Source organism: Budorcas taxicolor, chromosome 3, assembly GCF_023091745.1.
Source record: "Budorcas taxicolor isolate Tak-1 chromosome 3, Takin1.1, whole genome shotgun sequence".
NCBI lineage: Eukaryota > Metazoa > Chordata > Mammalia > Artiodactyla > Bovidae > Budorcas > Budorcas taxicolor.
The window spans coordinates 103,783,213-103,803,003 of NC_068912.1; the positions used below are offsets into that span (position 1 = coordinate 103,783,213).

The 19,791-nt window shown below is 40.2% G+C and overlaps 1 protein-coding gene across 1 annotated transcript in view; it reads right to left on the minus strand.

The window, feature by feature from the left end:
- The window catches only part of CCDC30 (coiled-coil domain containing 30), a 120,399-nt gene that overhangs the window by 73,119 nt on the left and 27,489 nt on the right, over nucleotides 1-19,791 (minus strand). The window contains exons 7-8 of the mRNA XM_052637145.1: nucleotides 17,726-17,841; nucleotides 15,369-15,467 (exon numbers count right to left, since the gene is read on the minus strand). Of these exons, the coding sequence (XP_052493105.1) occupies nucleotides 15,369-15,467; nucleotides 17,726-17,841 (215 nt within the window). The remainder of the gene's footprint in view (nucleotides 1-15,368; nucleotides 15,468-17,725; nucleotides 17,842-19,791) is intronic.

Below are 19,791 nucleotides of genomic sequence, written 5' to 3' on the forward strand. Positions count from 1 at the left end.
ACAAAACCAAAAACCACCCAGAAATTTAACACGAGGAAGCTCAAAGAGCCAAGGCAAGCGAGCCCAAGAGAGAGCCCAAGGCTCCTTCTCATAGGGGGCCTATGTCTGGGTACTGGGGTCTCTACTCAGAGCTTGGCAGTACAAGCTGGTACAGAATTAGGTAGTTTCAGAAGCTGGCAGCAACCAGCCCAGAGTGGGTTTCTATACAGGGACAACCCAAACAGGGCCAGGGTGTGTAAGAAGTGGTATTTGTTGGTCTTGTTAAAGAGCTCTTCTCCACAGGCATCAGGGAACTGGGCTCCATAGGGCCTCTAGGAGGCCAAGTCTAAGGCCCCAGCTCTGCACTAGGTGCCCAGGCAGCGGGAAGCAGTCCTGGACCAGCCATGGCTATGAAGGGTCACGTGCCATTAGCATTCTTAATATCTATCATTGATAGCTTCAAAGACTAGGCTTCTATTTATCCCCACTTTATACACTTTAAGGTGTGCAGAGATAAATTCTTCAGCAATTCCTGCATTTGTTATATTACCTGCTTTAAAATGTATTCTTTTACAGTTACACTTTCATAGATCAGGTGCTATGTTGTTCCCCCTTAACCTTATGACAACCCCATGAGGTAGGGTTATTGAAACTGAGGCTCAGAGAATGTAAATGATCTGCCTAAATTCACATAGCCAGGAAGTGATAAAGCTGGGATTCAAACTGACTGACTTCAAACACCACTCTTCACGACAAATTATGCTGCCTTACTTAATGCATATTCAGTGACTTAACTAGAGATTCCTCTAATCCTCTGATTTTTTTCCATATTCATGAGAGAAAACACTTTAGTTAGATGTAGATTCTTATTAAATTTCTGTATTGATGACATAGAATATGCAGCATTTGATTGGTGGATGACAGGGCCCAAGAGCCAGGCTGTGGTGTAGCTTCCTATAAAAGGAGCAGATAACGTAAAATTTACTTTATGGTGCTTCCCAGGTGGTGCTAGTGGTAAAGAACCTGCCTGCCAATGCAGGGGACATAGAGAAACAGGTTTGATCCCTGAGTTGGGAAGATCCCCTGGAGAAGAGCATGGCAATCCATTCCAGTATTCTTGCTGGAAAATCCCATGGACAGAGGAGCCTGGCAAGCTACAGTCCATAGGGTCGCAAAAAATCAGACACGACAGAAGCAACTTAGCACAAAGCATGCAATACTTGTTACTATTCCCAAAGGCTTGAGATCAGAAAGGGAGGAAAGTGTTGCTGAGGAGAGAAGGTAGGGAGTGGCCATCCAAAACCATAGTAAGAGGGCAAGTGCTATCAGTGTCCTACCTCATTCCATGGAAAATTCCTATCGGTCATCAGCATGAGATTTCGGGCACTGTGCTAGCTCTCACCCACCCTGCCAACTGATTGCCACCATCCTCTGAATTAATGATCTAGACTTCCATGAACTCACTTCCAAGTCTCGCTTCCAAATATAGGCTGGTTAGTCTCCTGATAGACCTTTCCAAGATGGTATTATCAGCAGTTAAAAGAAGAGACAAGTCAGGGACTCTACAACCATCATAATAATCAAATCCCTTATACTTAAAGGACTCTTTTTGGCTAGTGCTGGAACTCAGCCTGGAGAAACAACAGTCACCCTATTATTCCTAATATAAATAATATTCTATAGCTATAATTTATTTTAAAATAAAAATAAATACTATGAAATCCCTAAATTGCAAATGCAAAAAGAGGAAAATAACATCCTAAATGGCAAAATACCTCACTTTCAACTTCCAAAGTTCTCTGCTCAGTATTAAGATTAGATGTCAACTGCTCTTTTCTTTCTGTCTCTTCTGACAACTCACTTTCAAATATTTCAATTTTTTCTTGGCTCATTTTCAATATCTGCAAAAAGTATTTTAGATAATTAATTCTATATATTCAATACAATAAGCATGTATCTTATAAATTTTGACAATACTTTTCTGCCTAACTCAGTTATAAAGTCATATGGGGAGAGATGAGTCTGGCAAAACTAGATCATGGTACCATAGCTCATAAGATGGGTTTTTCTCTCTAAGCCTCTTTTTCTCAGCTGTAAAATGGAACTAATACCTGTCCTATGTACATTATAGCCATAAGAGCAGGAGTCATCCTTACAATTTCAATATAATAGTTTATTCTAAACACAGTTTTAAAGGGCTCCTTCCTGAATGACTAATCCTGGAAGGTTTTCTATAACCAATGATCACGATCATAGGATGTAAACTTACCATTCTTTTTGCCTATTTTGGGGACTTCTCTCGTAGTTCAGTCGGTAAAGAATCTGTCTGCAGTGAAGGAGACCAGGGTTTGATCCCTGGGTGAGGAAGATCTCCTGGAGAAGGAAATGGCAAGCCATTCCAGTATCCTTGCCTGGAAAATCCCATGGACAGAGGAGCCCACCAGGGCTGCAGTCTGTGGCGTTGCAGAGTCAGGCACAACTGAGCAACTAACACTTCATCTATTTTCAGTAATTCTTAAGCATCCTTATAGAGTCTGCCTCATTTGTATACAAAATGTAACTGAAAATGATCTTTTAATTTCTTACATCATTCAAATCTTACACTTTCACTGTCTCTTAACCTTTCATACTGGTTTCTCATCTCTTTCTATCTGATAATTCAGGACCCAAGAGGGAAATCTTAATCCAAATAAACTATCAGCTAAAATATATACATTTATTTGCTATTTTTAAAAAATGCTGAAAAGATAACCTACATTTCTTGAGAATCTCTTCCAGAGGCTACAGCCTTGAAACCTCCCCTACCAGCAATTCCATCTTTTATCTGGTCTTGGATCCTTTGGAGAGTTGCTTTAAGATATATTTCAGTCCTTGCTCTGTTTGGCAACTTAACCAAAGGGAACAAGCGCTATTAGAAAAACATACTACAGAATCCTGATGATTCTGAATTAATCAAGTTGATAATTTACCTTATTTTTTTAACTTTTATTTTTTGTCAAACTTTAAACTTTTTTTTTGTATTGGGGTATAGCCAATTAACAATGTTGTGGTAGTTTCAAGTGAACAGTGAAGGGACTCAGCCATACATATATGTGTATCCATTTTCTCCCTAACCCTTCTCCCATCCAGGATGTCACATAACATTGAGCAGACTTCCATGTGCTATACAACAGGTCCTTGCTGGTCATCAATTTTGAGTTTAGCAGTGTGTACGTTACCTTCCCAAACTCCCTAATTATTCCTTGTTAGTGCTGATTGGCCCAGTAATAGAATTAAATGCAAAGGAGGTTTATGAGTATTTAGGTGTAATTTAGAAACAGGAGACACCAACATTGATATTACTTATTACCGCTATTCAGAATTAGGTTTCAACAGAAACTTCAATTTGAACTTTTAAATTCAGAGATAAAAATATTCCTTTGCTAGGCTGAAGAAAGGAAATAATTGATTTTTATCTAATCAAATTTTGGGGAAAGTATCCTGGAGTTTGCTTATATTCCCAGGTTCATAACTTACTGAAAGACTATATTAACTTAACCTACAGATTAAAAAAAAAATCCATTAGTTCAGTAAAGTTGGTTATCAATAATTTATCTTCCTCATGTTAAATATTAATAAAGTAGAAATATGAATAGAAATTCCACATTGATGAGTTGGGAGAAATGGGGAATACTACTGGAAAAATGGATACTGAAACCTAAGCGTAGCTTTTACATATCCTCCTACCTAGCGGTATGAACAAAAGACCTACTAAAGAATCATGTTGACTTCCTAGCAGAAACACACAAGCATACAGGAAAGAAAATATTTTATCCCCAGGTCAGCTTCTCCATGTTCATCAGCTGCCATCTGCACTGATTAATGTTTCTGCACATCCACACATGACATACTGATGCATTCAACACTCAAGAGTCTACTTAGCCCTGCCCATACACTACCTGAGATGACCGAGTGCCAAGTGCAGAAAATGTTTTCAACTCTTAAATATGAACGCTCCGCCCATTTCTTTTGTTTTCTCTATACAAGAATGCCATGTACTTAAATGCTATAACTTCCAAGAGAGAGCTTTTCAAAATGATATATACTTGAAATTTACCATAATTTGTGGCATACTAAATACAGCCATACATTTAGGTGATTTATGTATTTCATGAGACTGATGATCAAAGCTTAAAGCAGAAAAACACAGGAAAGAGACCACAAACCTGTAAGAAATAAGCAATGGACATAGCGATCTCTAGGCAACTGAAGGGAGCCTACCTCATCCGTCAGCTAGCAGTAAGCAAAGAGGAGAATGAGCAGACTTCTAGAGGATCACCTCACTGGCACAGGGTAGCTGCCAACAACTCCGGAAAACCGCGTAACAGCTCAGAATCTTCCACTTGCAGTGTTCTACTATCTGAAGTGTTCAGTTCAGTTCAGTTCAGTCGCTGAGGTGTGTCCGACTCCTTGAGACCTCATGAATCGCAGCACACCAGGCCTCCCTGTCCATCACCAACTCCCGGAGTCCACCCAAACCCATGTGCATCGAGTCATCTGAAGGGTGGGGGCCATCTAACACTCTGAGCCAGACTGTGTCTCCCAGGCACCGTATGACAAGAGTGACTGCTATCCCCCACCCTCCACCCCCAGCACGTGCTTGTGCCATGCTGTCCTCTCTCATGGGCACAGTCAAAGGAGATGGCGGATGCAGGCGCTGCAGAGAATAAAATGCTGCCGGGTCATCACCTCCAGACAGGGACGTGCTCAGTGCTGGGTGTGCTGTAGATCCCGCGCATTATAATATGTTCCCTCTATGAATCCGCATGAGAGTTGGTATGATGTAGAAAATGGTCTCTAAGGCCAGACAGACCTGGATCAGTTCCTGGTTGTGCCTCTTACATTATCAAGTTCCTCTACTCAAGTATGAAACAGAACATACCTACTTACCTTGGGGAGAGCTGTTATAAGGATTCAGTTCAGTTCAGTCACTCAGTCGTGTCCGACTCTTTATGACACCATGAATCGCAGCACGCCAGGCCTCCCTGTCCATCACCAACTCCCAGAGTCCATTCAGACTCACGTCCATCGAGTCGGTGATGCCATCCAGCCATCTCATCCTCTGTCATCCCCTTCTCCTCCTGCCCCCAATCCTCCCAGCATCAGAGTCTTTTCCAGTGAGTCAACTCTTCACATGAAGTGGCCAGAGTACTGGAGCTTCAGCTTTAGCATCATTCCTTCCAAAGAAATCCCAGGGCTGATCTCCTTCAGAATGGACTGGTTGGATCTCCTTGCAGTCCAAGGGATTCTCAAGAGTCTTCTCCAACACCACAGTTCAAAAGCATCAATTCTTCAGCGCTCAGCCTTCTTCACAGTCCAACTCTCACATCCATACATGACCATAGGAAAAACCATAGCCTTGACTAGACGGACCTTAGTCGGCAAAGTAATGTCTCTGCTTTTGAATATGCTATGTAGGTTGGTCATAACTCTTCTTCCAAGGAGTAAGTGTCTTTTAATTTCATGGCTGCAGTCACCATCTGCAGGTGATTTTGGAGCCCCCAAAAATAAAGTCTGACACTGTTTCCACTAAAACAAGATCACGTATGTGACCGATGTGATAAATACATCATGACTACTTTTTATTCCTGCCAGATACCTAGCATATCTTCCATTTTAAGCATCTTCTGGGACATCCCTGGTGGTCCAGTGGCTAAGACTTCACGCTCCCAATGCAGGGGGCCAGGTTTAGTCCCTGGTCAGGGAACTAGATCCCACATACTGCAAGTAAGAGTTCACACGCTGGAACTAAGCATTTTCTTTGAGAATATGCATACCAGTAGCACTAAGACAGCCTATTTAATGGTAAATCTGTCTGCATGTAAAAATGGATAAAGAACACAGTCATATATGGAGGAGTCTGACTTAAGGGAGTGGTTTTCTAAATTATTCGTGCTTTTGAAGTTACAGGGCTTCTCGCTTCCTTTTATCTTCAGAAGAATTCTTACGGAGAAACCGCAGAGTACCCACAAATGGAGGTGTCTCTGGCTGATGCAGAGGTAGAAGACCTAGAGATGTGCACCTATGAACAGCAAGAATCTCTGAAACACAGTTTGGAAATTATAGTGGCAAAAAAAAGAGCTTTGTAGTTAGTTGAAATCTGAAATCCTGACTTCTACATTGGTGCATCTGTGATCCTGGTCTCCTCGTTTGTAAAGCAAGGTGAACAATACCTAAGCTCTCCAAAGGCCTGCTAACCTTAAGCTAATTATGTCAACCCCCCCACCCCCAGTGAAGTCACTGAAACGTTATAGGTACTCAAATATTAGTTTGTATCCTTTACTTACTTTTTGTAAGACACAGAAAATAAAGTAGCTATTCAGTTCAGTTCAGTCACTCAGTCGTGTCGGACTCTTTGCGACCCCATGATTGCAGCATGCCAGGCCTCCCTGCAATCACCAACTCCCGGAGTTCACTCAGACTCACATCCATCAAGTCCATGATGCCATCCAGCCATCTCATCCTCGGTTGTCCCCTTCTCCTCCTGCCCCCAATCCCTCCCAGCATCAGAGTGTTTTCCACTGAGTCAACTCTTCGCATGAGATGGCCAAAATACTGGAGTTTCAGCTTCAGCATCATTCCTTCCAAAGAAATCCCAGGGTTGATCTCCTTCAGAATGGACTGGTTGGATCTCCTTGCAGTCCAAGGGACTCTCGAGAGTCTTCTCCAACACCACAGTTCAAAATCATCAATTCTTCCACGCTCAGCTTTCCTCATAGTCCAACTCTCACATCCATACATGACTACTGGAAGAACCATAGCCTTGACTAGACGGACCTTTGTTGGCAAAGTAATGTCTGCCTTTGAATATGCTATCTAGGTTGGTCATAACTTTTCTTCCAAGGAGTAAGTGTCTTTTAATTTCATGGCTGCAATCACCATCTGCAGTGATTTTAGAGCCCCCCAAAATAAAGTCTGACACTATTTCCACTGTTTCCCCATCTATTTGCCATGAAGTGATGGGACCAGATGCCATGATCTTCGTTTTCTGAATGTTGAGCTTTAAGCCAACTTTTTCACTCTCCACTTTCACTTTCATCAAGAGGCTTTTTAGTTCCTCTTCACTTTCTGCCATAAGGGTGGTGTCATCTGCATATCTGAGGTTATTGATATTTCTCCCGGCAATGTTGATTCCAGCTTGTACTTCTTCCAGCCCAGTGTTTCTCATGATGTTCTCTGCATAGAAGTTAAACAAGCAGGGTGACAATATACAGCCTTGATGTACTCTTTTTCCTATTTGGAACCAGTCTGTTGTTCCATATCCAGTTCTAACTGTAGCTTCTTGACCTGCATATAGGTTTCTCAAGAGGCAGGTTAGGTGGTCTGGTGTTCCCATCTCTTTCAGAATTTGCCACAGTTCATTGTGATCGACACTGTCGAAGGCTTTTGCATAGTCAATAAAGCAGAAATAGATGTTTTTCTGGAACTCTCTTGTTTTTTCTGTGATCCAGGAGATGTTGGCAATTTGATCTCTGTTTCCCCTGCCTTTTCGAAAACCAGCTTGAACATCTGGAAGTTCACAGTTCACATATTGCTGAAGCCTGGCTTGGAGAATTTTGAGCATTACTTTACTGGCGTGTGAGATGAGTGCAATTGTGCGGTAGTTTGAGCATTCTTTGACATTGCCTTTCTTTGGGATTGGAAGGAAAACTGACCTTTTCCAGTCCTGTGGCCACAGCTGAGTTTTCCAAATTTGCTGGCATATTGAGTGCAGTACTTTCACAGCATCCTCTTTCAGGATTTGAAATAGCTCAACTGGAATTCCATCACCTCCACTAGCTTTGTTCGTACTGATGCTTTCTAAGGCCCACTTGACTTCACATTCCAAGATGTCTGGGTCTAGGTGAGTGATCACACCATCGTGATTATCTGGGTCGTGAAGATCGTTCTTCTGTGTATTCGTGCCACCTCTTCTTAATATCTTCTGCTTCTGTTAGGTCCATACCATTTCTGTCCTTTACCAAGCCTATCTTTGCATGAAATGTTCCCTGGTGTCTCTAATTTTCTTAAAGAGATCTCTAGTCTTTCCCCTTCTGTTGTTTTCCTCTATTTCTTGGCATTGATTGCTGAGGAAGGCTTTCTTATCTCTTCTTGCTATTCTTTGGAACTCTGCATTCAGATGCTTGTATCTTTCCTTTTCTCTTTTGCTTTTCACTTCTCTTCCTTTCACAGCTATAAGGCCTCCTCAGAGAGCCATTTTGCTTTTTTGCATTTCTTTTCCATGGGGATGGTCTTGATCCCTGTCTCCTGTACAATGTCATGAATCTTGTCCGTAGTTCATCAGGCACTGTATCTGTCAGATCTAGTCCCTTAAATCTATTTCTCACTTCCACTGTATAATCATAAGGGATTTGATTTAGGTCATACCTGAATGGTCTAGTGGTTTTCCCCACTTTCTTCAACTTAAGTCTGAATTTGGTAATAAGGAGTTCGTGATCTGAGCCACAGTCAGCTCCCGGTCTTGTTTCCATGGACTGTATAGAGCTTCTTCATCTTTGGCTGCAAAGAATATAATCAATCTGATTTGGGTGTTGACCATCTGGTGATGTCCATGTGTAGAGTCTTCTCCTGTGTTGTTGGAAGAGGGTGTTTGTTATGACCAGTGCATTTTCTTGGCAAAACTCAATTAGTCTTTGCCCTGCTTCATTCTGTATTCCAAGGTCACATTTGCCTGTTACTCCAGGTGTTTCTTGACTTACTACTTTTGCATTCCAGTCCCCTATAATGAAAAGGACATCTTTTTTGGGTATTAGCTCTAAAAGGTCTTATAGGTCTTCATTGAACCGTTCAACTTCAGCTTCTTCAGCATTACTGGTTGGGGCACAGATTTGGATTACTGTGATATTGAATGGTTTTCTTTGGAAACAAACAGAGATCATTCTGTTGTTTTTGAGATTGCATCCAAGTACTGCATTTTGGACTCTTTTGTTGACCATGATGGCTACTCCATTTCTTCTAAGGGATTCCTGCCTGCAGTAGTAGATATAATGGTTATCTGAGTTAAATTCACACATTCCAGTCCATTTTAGTTCGCTGATTCCTAGAATGTCAACGTTCACTCTTGCCATCTCCTGTTTGACCACTTCCAATTTGCCTTGATCATGGACCTGACATTCCAGGTTCCTATCCAATATTGCTCTTCACAGCATCGGACCTTGCTTCTATCACCAGTCACATCCACAACTGGGTATTGTTTTTTCTTTGGCTCCATCCCTTCATTCTTTCTGGAGTTATTTCTCCATTGATTTCTAGCAGCATATTGGGCACCTACTGACCTGGGGAGTTCCTCTTTCAGCATCCTACCATTTTGCCTTTTCATACTGTTCATGGGGTTCTCAAGGCAAGAATACTGAAGTGGTTTGCCATTCCCTTCTCCAGTGGACCACACTGTGTCAATAGCCATAGGTCAGGATAATTGCATGAGACACTGAGTACCTGGCTTCTTCCCTGGCAGCTCAGCTGGTAAAGAATCTGCCTGCAATGCAGGAGACCCCAGTTTGATTCCTGGGTTGGGAAGATCCCCTGGAGAAGGGATAGCCTACCCACTCCAGTATTCTTGGGCTTCCCTGCTGGCTCAGACAGTAAAGAATCAACCTGTAATGTGGGAGGCCTGAGTTCAGTCCCTGGGCTGAGAAGATCCCCTGGAGAAGGGAAAGGCTAGCCACTCCAGTATTCTTGCCTGGAGAATTCCATAGACAGAGGAGCCTGGCAGGCTACAGTTCATGGGGTTGCAAAGAGTCAGACACGACTGAGCAACTTTCCCTTTCCCAAGACCTGTCTGAAAGCTGAAGATCCATGACAAGGAAAGCATGGCACTAGGTCAAAATCTGGAAATGAGCTCAAGGAAAAGTGCTGCTGTTCTCTACCTACTGATTACAGTACTCAGTTCACTTCATTCCCCTGCTAAGACCCTTGACTTAACACTTACTGATATTACCACTATCCAGCTACTAAACAGAATCAAGGAAGCTTGAAGTTTTTTTCTTCATGAACGATTAAGAGAGAACTTTGAATGCAAAAATCTATTTAGAGTTACATCCTCTTTCCTCGGGAAATGACTTTAAAAATCATTTAAGTATAACTGACTACTTATGTCTTAAGTAACTTCTCTAATTTTAGAGACCTTCTACTTTATAGAGAAGAAGCATTTACTTACAGTGTTCCTCAGTGTTCCCAGCTGGCTCTATGTGGGATGAAGTAGGTGAGAGGATCAGTGAGAGTCAGTATAAAGCTTTATTTTTTTAGAAACCCACACATATTTCAAGCCTTAATGACAAGGAAAAGAAAACTGGTTTCTATCACAGCCTAGACAATTGAGATTAGACAGAAAAAATTTTCCAATACTTTAGGGAGAAAAACTGTATGATCTTCTTTTTGGAACATTTTAAAAAATAAGATAGATTCTCATTTATCCAGAATGTCATAGACAACGTCTATCATAGAGGAAGGTAGATTAACCAATGATTCTACAAGGGTCTTCTCTATAAAGAATTCTACGAGACAGAGGGCCACAAGGTATCATGTCTCACTTCAAGAAAGAACATGCCGCGTTCTTTTCAGGTGGCCTCCACTGACTGACTGAGCACAGTGAGAATAATAAAGCCTGGCCATTCTGGCCGGTGTGGGACCTCTACAGGTTATTATTGCACCAGAGCCCCCTGTTGGCCTGGGTCAGACTTCTCAGGGCCGTGTCTTAGGCTCTTCGTAACCGGTTTCCCCTCTTTTTCTCTTTTCTTGAACAGATGTGAGAACGATATCATGACCTGAAGGTTCTGCCTGTCCATGTCTACCCCTTCCTTTTATCCTTCACAGGTATCACCCCTGTGAAGGACAACTCTTGTAATTCTAAGTTCATCTTGGTGTTGCTTCCTAGAGCAGCCTCCTTCAGGTTGATTTATGAATGATGGAACAAGGAATGGGCCACAAACATGGTCACCATTAAATACAAAAGAAAGTGATGATTTGATTAAAGACTTAAATATAAATATCCAACAAGCTCAGTGAGCTGCAAGAGGGATAAACTCAAAGAGACCCACCCTGAGACACAGGAGAATCAAACTACTAAAAGACAAAGACAGAAATAATCTTTAAAGCACGGCAAGACAGAGTGACTCGTCATATACAGTGGATCCTCAGTGAGATTATCAGCAGATTTCTCATTAGAAGCTTTAGTGACCAGAAGGCAGTGGGCTGATACATTCAAAATGTTGAAAGAAAAAAACCTGTCAACTAAGAATCCCATATCCAGCAAAACTGTGTTTTCAAGAATGAGGAAGAAATGAAGACATTCACAGATCAACAAAAGTTGAGAGACTGTGCTACCACTAGACCTGCCCTATAAGAAACCCTAAAGGGACTCGTATAGAGTGAAATCAAAGGATACTAGACAGTCACTCAAAGCCATATGAAAAGATAAAGATCTCAGTAGAGGTAAATATATGAGCAATTATAAAAGCTAGTATTATTGTAACAATGGCTTGAAACGCCACTTTTTGTTTTTTACATGATTTAAAAGATTAATACATCATATTAAAATTATATATGCTATGACACTGATGAAATTTGAAGACCTCATGCTAATTGAAATAAGAAAGTCACAAAAAAACATTGTATGATTCCACTTAAATGAGGTACTCAGAGTAGTCAAAACCATAGAGAAAGAAAGTAGAATGGTGGTTGCCAAGGCTGGGAGGGAAGGACAGAATAAGGAGTGTTAGGGAAATTAAATAAATAGTCTTGTTTAGGCTTCAGAGACAAAGCAGAGAAGGCCTCTGACCTTGCTGCTAACCTGCCTGGACGCTGCCCTGACTGGGAACGACTGCCTGCTGTGAGTGCAAAACTTGCAGCACCATAGATAAGATGGCGGAAGAATCTTGAGATTGTTGAGCCCCTGAAGGGGGCCTGGCTAACCAAGCCCCAGGCTTCAGTTCAGTTCAGTTCAGTTCAGTCACTCAGTCATGTCTGACTCTTTGAGACCCCATGGACTGCAGCACGCCAGGCTTTCCGGTCCATCACCACCTCTTGGAGCTTACTCAAACTCATGTCCATTGAGTCAGTGAAGCCATCCAACCATCTCATCCCAGGGTTAGCAACATTCCAAGTTTTACGAAACAAAACAAACAGCATTAACAGGAAACCAGGCTTGCAATTTGGTCACAGATTGATGATGATACCAGTTTGCATCCGTCCTGGGATTATACGCGGGAACCCTGAACTGCAATCTCTGAAGACTCACCCACGGAGCCAACATGCTGCCTGGGACCCTTTCCCACCTGGGACTCCGGATGTGCTATCACACGGGACTCCCCAGAGCTGTTCAAGTCTGGATGTGGGTCAAAGCCCACTTTGTTGATGTATTCTCTGCTCTTTCTATTTCCCTTTTCTGTTAATGTTAGTATGCTGAAAGTAAGCTAGATAATTCTCTAACATATATCTGTATTATTTATTCGTATATAACGAGTGGTTTATTTATTTATTTATTTTTGAAAAAAAAAGAGTGGTTTATTTTGTTAACAAATCCTCTGAGATGAAAGTGCAAACTTTTGACAAAAAAGGAGTTATTGTTTAATGGGTATAGAGTTTCAGTTTTGCAAGATGAAGAAAGTTTTAGAGGTGGATGGTGGTGAAGGGTGAAAAACAATATGAAGGTGCTTAATATCACTGAACTGTACACTTAAAAATCATTAACAAGGTAAATTTTCTGTTATATGTACTTTACTACAGTAAAGAAAAAATAGAAAAAAAAAAGTAAATCAAAGACTTTTGGAGACAATCAGCAAGTTTATCACTATGTCTGCACTAGAAGAAATGTTAGTCAATGTTCTTTGGGCTGAAGAAGTATGGTACCAGATGGAAATGTGGACCTGTGCAAGGTAATGATGAGCTCAAGAAATGGCCAGTAAGCATAAGAAAATACACTCAGTATCATTAGTCATTCAGGAGATGCAAATCAAAACTATACTGAGATATTACTTCCTACCCATTAAGATGGCTATAATAAAAGAGACAAAATGTAACAAGCATTGGTAAGACATGGAGAAACTGGAGCATTTATACACTGCTGAAGGGAATGTTAGATGGTACAACTGCTTTGGAAAATAGTCTGGCAGTTCTACAAAAAGTTAAATATAGAATTAATATATGACGCAGCATTTCCACTCCTATGTACATACTGAAGAAAAATGAAAACTTGTTCACACAAAAATTTGTACATGAATGTCCATACCAGCATTATTCATCACAAAGTGGAAGACAATCTGACCATTTCTTATAAAATTAAACATGCACTTGCTCTGTGATTCAGTAATTCCACTGCTAGATATTTATCTGAGAGGGAAAAAACAGACTGGTATGTGAATACTAGTAGCAGCTTTTTCATAATAGCTGAAAACAACCTGATTATTAACCAATGGCTAGATAAACAATGCATAGTATATCTATATATATACAGGAATGTTACTCAGCAGCTTAAAAATGAACTACTGATACAGGAAACAACATGGATAAATCTCAAAAGCATTATTGTATTAATAAGTGAAAGAAGCCAAACACAAGAGTATATACTAGATGATTCTATTTATTTAAAATTCTAGAAATGGTATGGTCATAGAAAGTGGTGGAGTGGGAGGCACTGATAGCAAAAGGTGGGGGAACGTTTTAGGTTAATGAATATGTTATTTTCTTGATTGCAATGGTTGTGGTTATACAGATGTATGCCTTTATCAAAGCTTATTGAACTCCACTCTTAAAATATGTATTTTATACTGTATTAAATATTTGGTGAAATTAATTTTATAAAAGAAACAAATTAAGTTTTAAATATTTGAAAAATGCTCAATCTCACTACCATTAGATGATTGAAACGAAAACTACATTGAGATACCCATTCTCATTTGCATTTGGTAAAGATTTCATAAACATTTGCATGTTTACTAAATGCAAATATGTGACAACATATTCAGTTAGTGAATCTCTGGGAAACTCTCTTTCTCACACACTGCTGAGGGAAAAGGAAAATGATGCAATTTCCACTGAGCAGTATCTGGCAACACTGACCAAAATTACTGATGCATCTACTCTCTAACCTTATAGTCCCATTTTTGTGACTCTATCCTACAGAAACACCTGTATAAATATGCAGAAGACTAAGAAATAACTTGAGTGCCCATCAACAGGAGACTGGTTAAATAAATTATAGTACATCCACACAACAGAATGCTAGCTGCTCTAAACAACGAGGGAGATCTCTTTGTATGATATGGAAGGATCTCCAGAGGCATTTTAGTCAAAAAAAGAAAGAAAAAAAGAAAAGGAAGGAAAGGAGGAAATCTGAATAAATATTCAAAATGCTTCTATATGAATAAAGGTATGCATATCTTTATTCATATAGAAGGATACATAAGAAGTTAATTAAGTCAACTTTAAATCAAGAGTGCCACCATTCTGGGTTGCCTAGGAGAAATTCTGGTAAACAATCCTGAAATCTTGCCTGGAAATTCCTTCTTCCCTTCCTTCCTCATTTTCTTTCCTCCCTCCGCCACCCTCCTTCCTTCATTCTTTTCTTCCTCCATCTTCTTTCCTTCCTACCCTTTCTCCTTTCCTTCCTTCCTACAAAATGCATTATTACCTGGGAAAGAGTTTTGGAAGACAAGAAGAACATTGGCTCCTTGGGTAGGGCATCAAGAAATCCGGTGGCTATAATTTCCTTGATACCGAGGAGGTGGGGGGTATAGGGCACAGGGAGTTACAGTAAAAAAGACAAGTTCCAGGGAAGGAGATCACTCAGCAACAAGGAACGTTACTCATCTTAGGTGTACAAGAGAAAAGTCTGTAGCAAACCACCTCTCTGAGCTGAAAGTCTGAAATCACCCTCTCTATGACACACTGGCTCTTGCTACAATCTGCCTTGTGTTTGATCATTTTGCCCACCACTTCAGAGGCTGACTGTGCTGAAAAGACTGGAAGCTGTACACACTGGAGCCTAAACCATATTTTATTTCTCTCTGATATGTGGTTCTCATTACCCACTCCCCTACCACTGGTTGATTCTATAAAGCAACTTCATTTTGACGATTAAAAATGCCCATATTGGTTGTGTTTCTGTAAGATTCTTTTTTTTCTTTAACAAAACCCATTATATTTTTCATATTAATCATTCCCTGTGGGGGCAAAGTGAATAGAAACATATCCTATCCTCTGTACTCAAATTTTTTTCTCCACACTCTGGCAAGGCAATAGGAAAAGGCAGGCAAGAAAAGAGAAGCACGTGCTCAGCACCCAGTGCTCTGGTGCACTCTGTAAAATGCAGCTCACTTCAAAAGGAGAAGTCAGAAACAACAGAACTTTACTACCTCTACTTTCTGTTCAGCACCCACAGTTTTCCCAGGAGAGTGGTTTCCAAGATGCTTATTCCCTTGAGCTTCACACGTTCCTCTTTTAAGTTGTTCAACCTGAAATACAAAAGCATTCTAAATACACAGTCGGCGGGGGTGGGAGGTGGGGGGGGGGGGTGTTGCTTTATTTTAAAAATATATAGGTTATACATGAATACATTCTTTGTGTGGAAAATTTAAACAACACATAGGTATATAGAGCAAAAAGTGATCTTTTCCTTCACATAACTTTCTGCCACAATTTCATTTCCCTTCCCAGAAGTAACAATGTTTCGGATATACCCTTCCTGAACTTTATCTCAGGTATATGTATGTGTGTTGCTGTTCAGTCGCCCAGTCATGTCTAACTTTCTGCGTGTGTATACATATACATATTTTTTTTGGAGGGAGGTGGTTTCCCTGGTAGCTCAGATGGTAAAGAATCTGCCTGTAATGTAGGAGACCCAGGTTCAATCCCTGGGTTGGGAAGATCCCCTGGAGAAGGGAATGGCTACCCACTCTAGTATTCTTGCCTGGAGAATTCTATGGACAGAGGAGCCTGACAGGCTACAGTCCATGGGGCTGAGAAAGAGATGGACATGACTGAGCAAACATTTATAAATATATATGTGAAGTGAAGTCGCTCAGTTGTGTCCAACTCTTTGTGACCCCATGGACTGTAGTCTACTATGCTCCTCCGTCCATGGGATTTTCCAGGCAAGAGTACTGGAGTGGGTTGCCATTTCCTTCTCCAGAGGATCTTCCTGACCTAGGGATCGAACCCAGGTCTCCCGCACTGTAGGCAGACGCTTTACCATCTGAGCCACCAGGGAAGCCCAAATATATATGTATATATATGTAAAACATACACAAACATGTTTAAAATACATTGAATATATTTTATCAGTATTATATGTACAAATTTATAGAGATTTAGACAATTTGAACAATATTTATTCTTATGATTGCATTTTAAAATTATGATAAAATATACATAACACAAAATTTACCATTTTAACCATTTTTAAGTATATAGTTGAGAAGCACTAAGCATATTCACATTATTATGTAACCATCACCACCATCCATCTCCAGAATTCTTCTCATCTTGCAAAACTGAAGCTCTAATCATTAAGCAATAACTCCTCATCCTGCCCTTCCCCACAGCCCCTAGAAACCACTATTCTACTTTCTATTTCTGTGAGTTTTGACTACTTTAGGTACCTCATATAAATGGAATTATGCACTATTTGTCTTTGTGTGACTTGTTTAAGTAGTCTAATGGCTTCAAGTTTCACCTATGCTGCAACATATGTTAAAATATCTTTCCTTTTAAAGGCCCTATTATATATATATATATATATATATATATATATATACACACACACACACACACAAACACACAGATATACACCATACTTTGTTTATCCATTCATCTGTCAATGGATACTTAAGTTGCTTCAACTTTTTGGCTATGAATATGAGTGAATAAATCTCTGATCAAGTGTCTGCTTTCAATTCTTTTGGGTATATAACCAGAAGGAGAATTGCTGGTAACTCTGTGTTTACTTTTTAAAGGGAGTACATACCGTTTTCGAGTGTGTCTGTACCATTTTACATTCTTAACAACAATATACAAAGGGTTCTAATTCCTCAACATCCTCATCAACATGTTATTTTTTATTGTTTTGATAATAGCCATCCTAATGAATAACTACTCATTCTTTCAACAAAATTTCTTGAGCACTTAAGAGTGTGTGCCAGGCATTGTATTAGATACCAGAGAGATGATTGCGAAATGAATAGAACTAAAATTGGAGTGACATAACACTCCAGTACTCTTGCCTGGAGAATCCCAGGGACGGGGGAGCCTGGTGGGCTGCTATCTATGGGGTCACACAGAGTCGGACATGACTGAAGCGACTTAGCAGCAGCAGCAGCAGCAGCAGCATAGTTATCTAGAACCTGGAAGTGCATATTAAAAATGATTCAAAAACATAATACAACTAAGTGTTTAGTATTAACAAACTCAAACTTTGGTAAATGCGAAAAGTATAAACTATTATCTAAATTCTTATTAAAAAGTAAAGATCCTATTGAAGCACAAGAGCAATAACATCACTGTTCAGCATATGTGGTTAAAATGTATGAAGCAGAAATACTGACACAAAGCGTCCAGGTCAAAGTATAGCATCTACCTGCCATGTTATAGCCACCAGAATCAGACTTCACTAATGACCAATGGATGATGTGTTATCCATCTAGGCTGCTCTGACTGCTGTTAGTTTATACACATTTAGATTAACTCTAGGAACAAATTTAATTAAACAACTTACCTCTTCTCCAAGTACTTTTTTTTCTGAGTCAAGTGATCGAACCCGACTTCTTAGAGCCAGAATTTCCTCATCCAGTCTCTGATTATGTTCCTTTGCTTTCTGTAGGTCAACTGAGTCTAAAACAAAGAAAATGCAATTGATTCAATTGGACCAAAGTTTTTTCAAATTAATGAATTTATTTTTGGCTGCACTAGGTCTTCGACATTGTGCGTGGTATTTCTCTAGCTGCTGAGAGCGGGTGCTGCTCTTTGCTGAGGTGTGCAGGTGTCTCAGTGCAGTGGCATCTCTTGTGAAGCACAGCCTCAGTAGTTGTGGCTCACGGGCTTAGATCCCCACGGCATGTGCGAGTTTCCTGGACAGGGATCCAGCCTGTGTCCCCTGTATTGGCAGGTAGATTCTTAACTACTGGACAACCAAAGAAGTCCATGGATCAAAGTTTTAATTTGGGGACATTAAGTCTAAAACCTGAGGAAGTGCTATTTCCTGCTGTTCTTGCCAGTTCTACCATGTCTCTGCACATGTGATTCTCTGCACAGAAGAGCTGCTAGACTGTCAAGTTCAGCCCTAGAATGTTGTACCAACTCATGAAACAGAACAGAATGTTTTGTCAATTCTCATGCCAGTCTAATGAGCTGGCCTTTTTCAGAGTAGTGTTTCCAGCAATAGAGGTTCTTCCAGGACCTGGAATTTTAAAAGAATTGAACCTACCTTCTAAAACCTAAATGACCAAGAAAATCATCTTCCTAGGCTCCTGTGGTCCCATCTCTCTTACATGCGTGTATGATCAGACGCTTCAGTCATGTCCAACTCTTTGTGACCGTATGGACTGTAGCCCGCTAGGCTCCTCTGTCCATGGGATTCTCCAGACAAGAGTACAGAAGTGGGTTGCCAAGCCCAGGGAGATCTTCCCTCCCAGGGAAGATCCTTGAGGGGATCTTCCCAGCCCAGGGATCGAACCCACAGCTTTTACATCTCCTGCATTGGCAGGTGGGTTCTTTACCACAAGCTCCACCTGGGAAGTCTCTCTTACACACCTCATGTATTCCTTGCTACTTCTCTTGCATTTGTTAACAGTCAGACCCCCATATACAGCTGATGCACTGAGCTAGGAGCAATGAACAGACTGTCCAAGTGAAATCAGATTAATTCACCAAAATCATCTTTCTCCTGTAGCACCTCTGCTTCTGGCCACTCTCACCTCAGCACCTCATGTTGAGATCTGCTCTTCCTAGCACTCATCAAAGTTTCGATAGTATAAACTTGTTGCTGGTAATTTTCTTGGATCAGCAGCTGTTTCTTTCTTTCACTTATGTTTCTCCTATTTTTTTTTTATACTGCTGTAAAGTTTCCTTTGTCTTCCTTCTTCATTGCCTGTTTGGTTTTTAACTTGTATTAATTTTTCTTTCTTAATTTTTTGGTTTCCCTTGCTATCCCCCTTCTCTCCTTAGCATGTGAATTTTTAACTTGAAAAATGCTGAAAACATGCCAAAAAGAAAAAAAAAATAATTCACAATCCATATACATATACGGAAGGCAAGATTTGTTCTAACTTTTGCACATGCAGTTTAAAAAAATTTGAACGATGCTACACAATACTGTCTGCAAATTTACTGCCTGTGAATACATCATGGATATCTTTACAAGATAGTATACCTAAAGTCATTTTCCATTTATTTGGAATGATTTTTTAATTGAGGTGTAATTTATACACAATATAGCAAACATATTAAGTGTTCAGTTTAATGAATTTTGAAAATTTTATATACTTGTGAACTTGCCTTCAAAAAGATACAGAACAGTTTCATCAAACCATAATATATCCTCAAATCCTTTTCAGTCATTTCTCCACTCCCACCCACCCCTACAGCCACTTTCTGACTTCTATCACAGAGACTATTAATAGTTTTGCTCATTCTTGGTTTTCATATAAATTAAATCTTACAATACACATATGTTTGTTTCAGGCTACTTTCACTCAATATCTACAGTATTTGGGGGATTCACCGCTATTTTATTGATAATTTGTTCCTTTTGCGTCCATCTTATTAATATACCATGATTTGTTA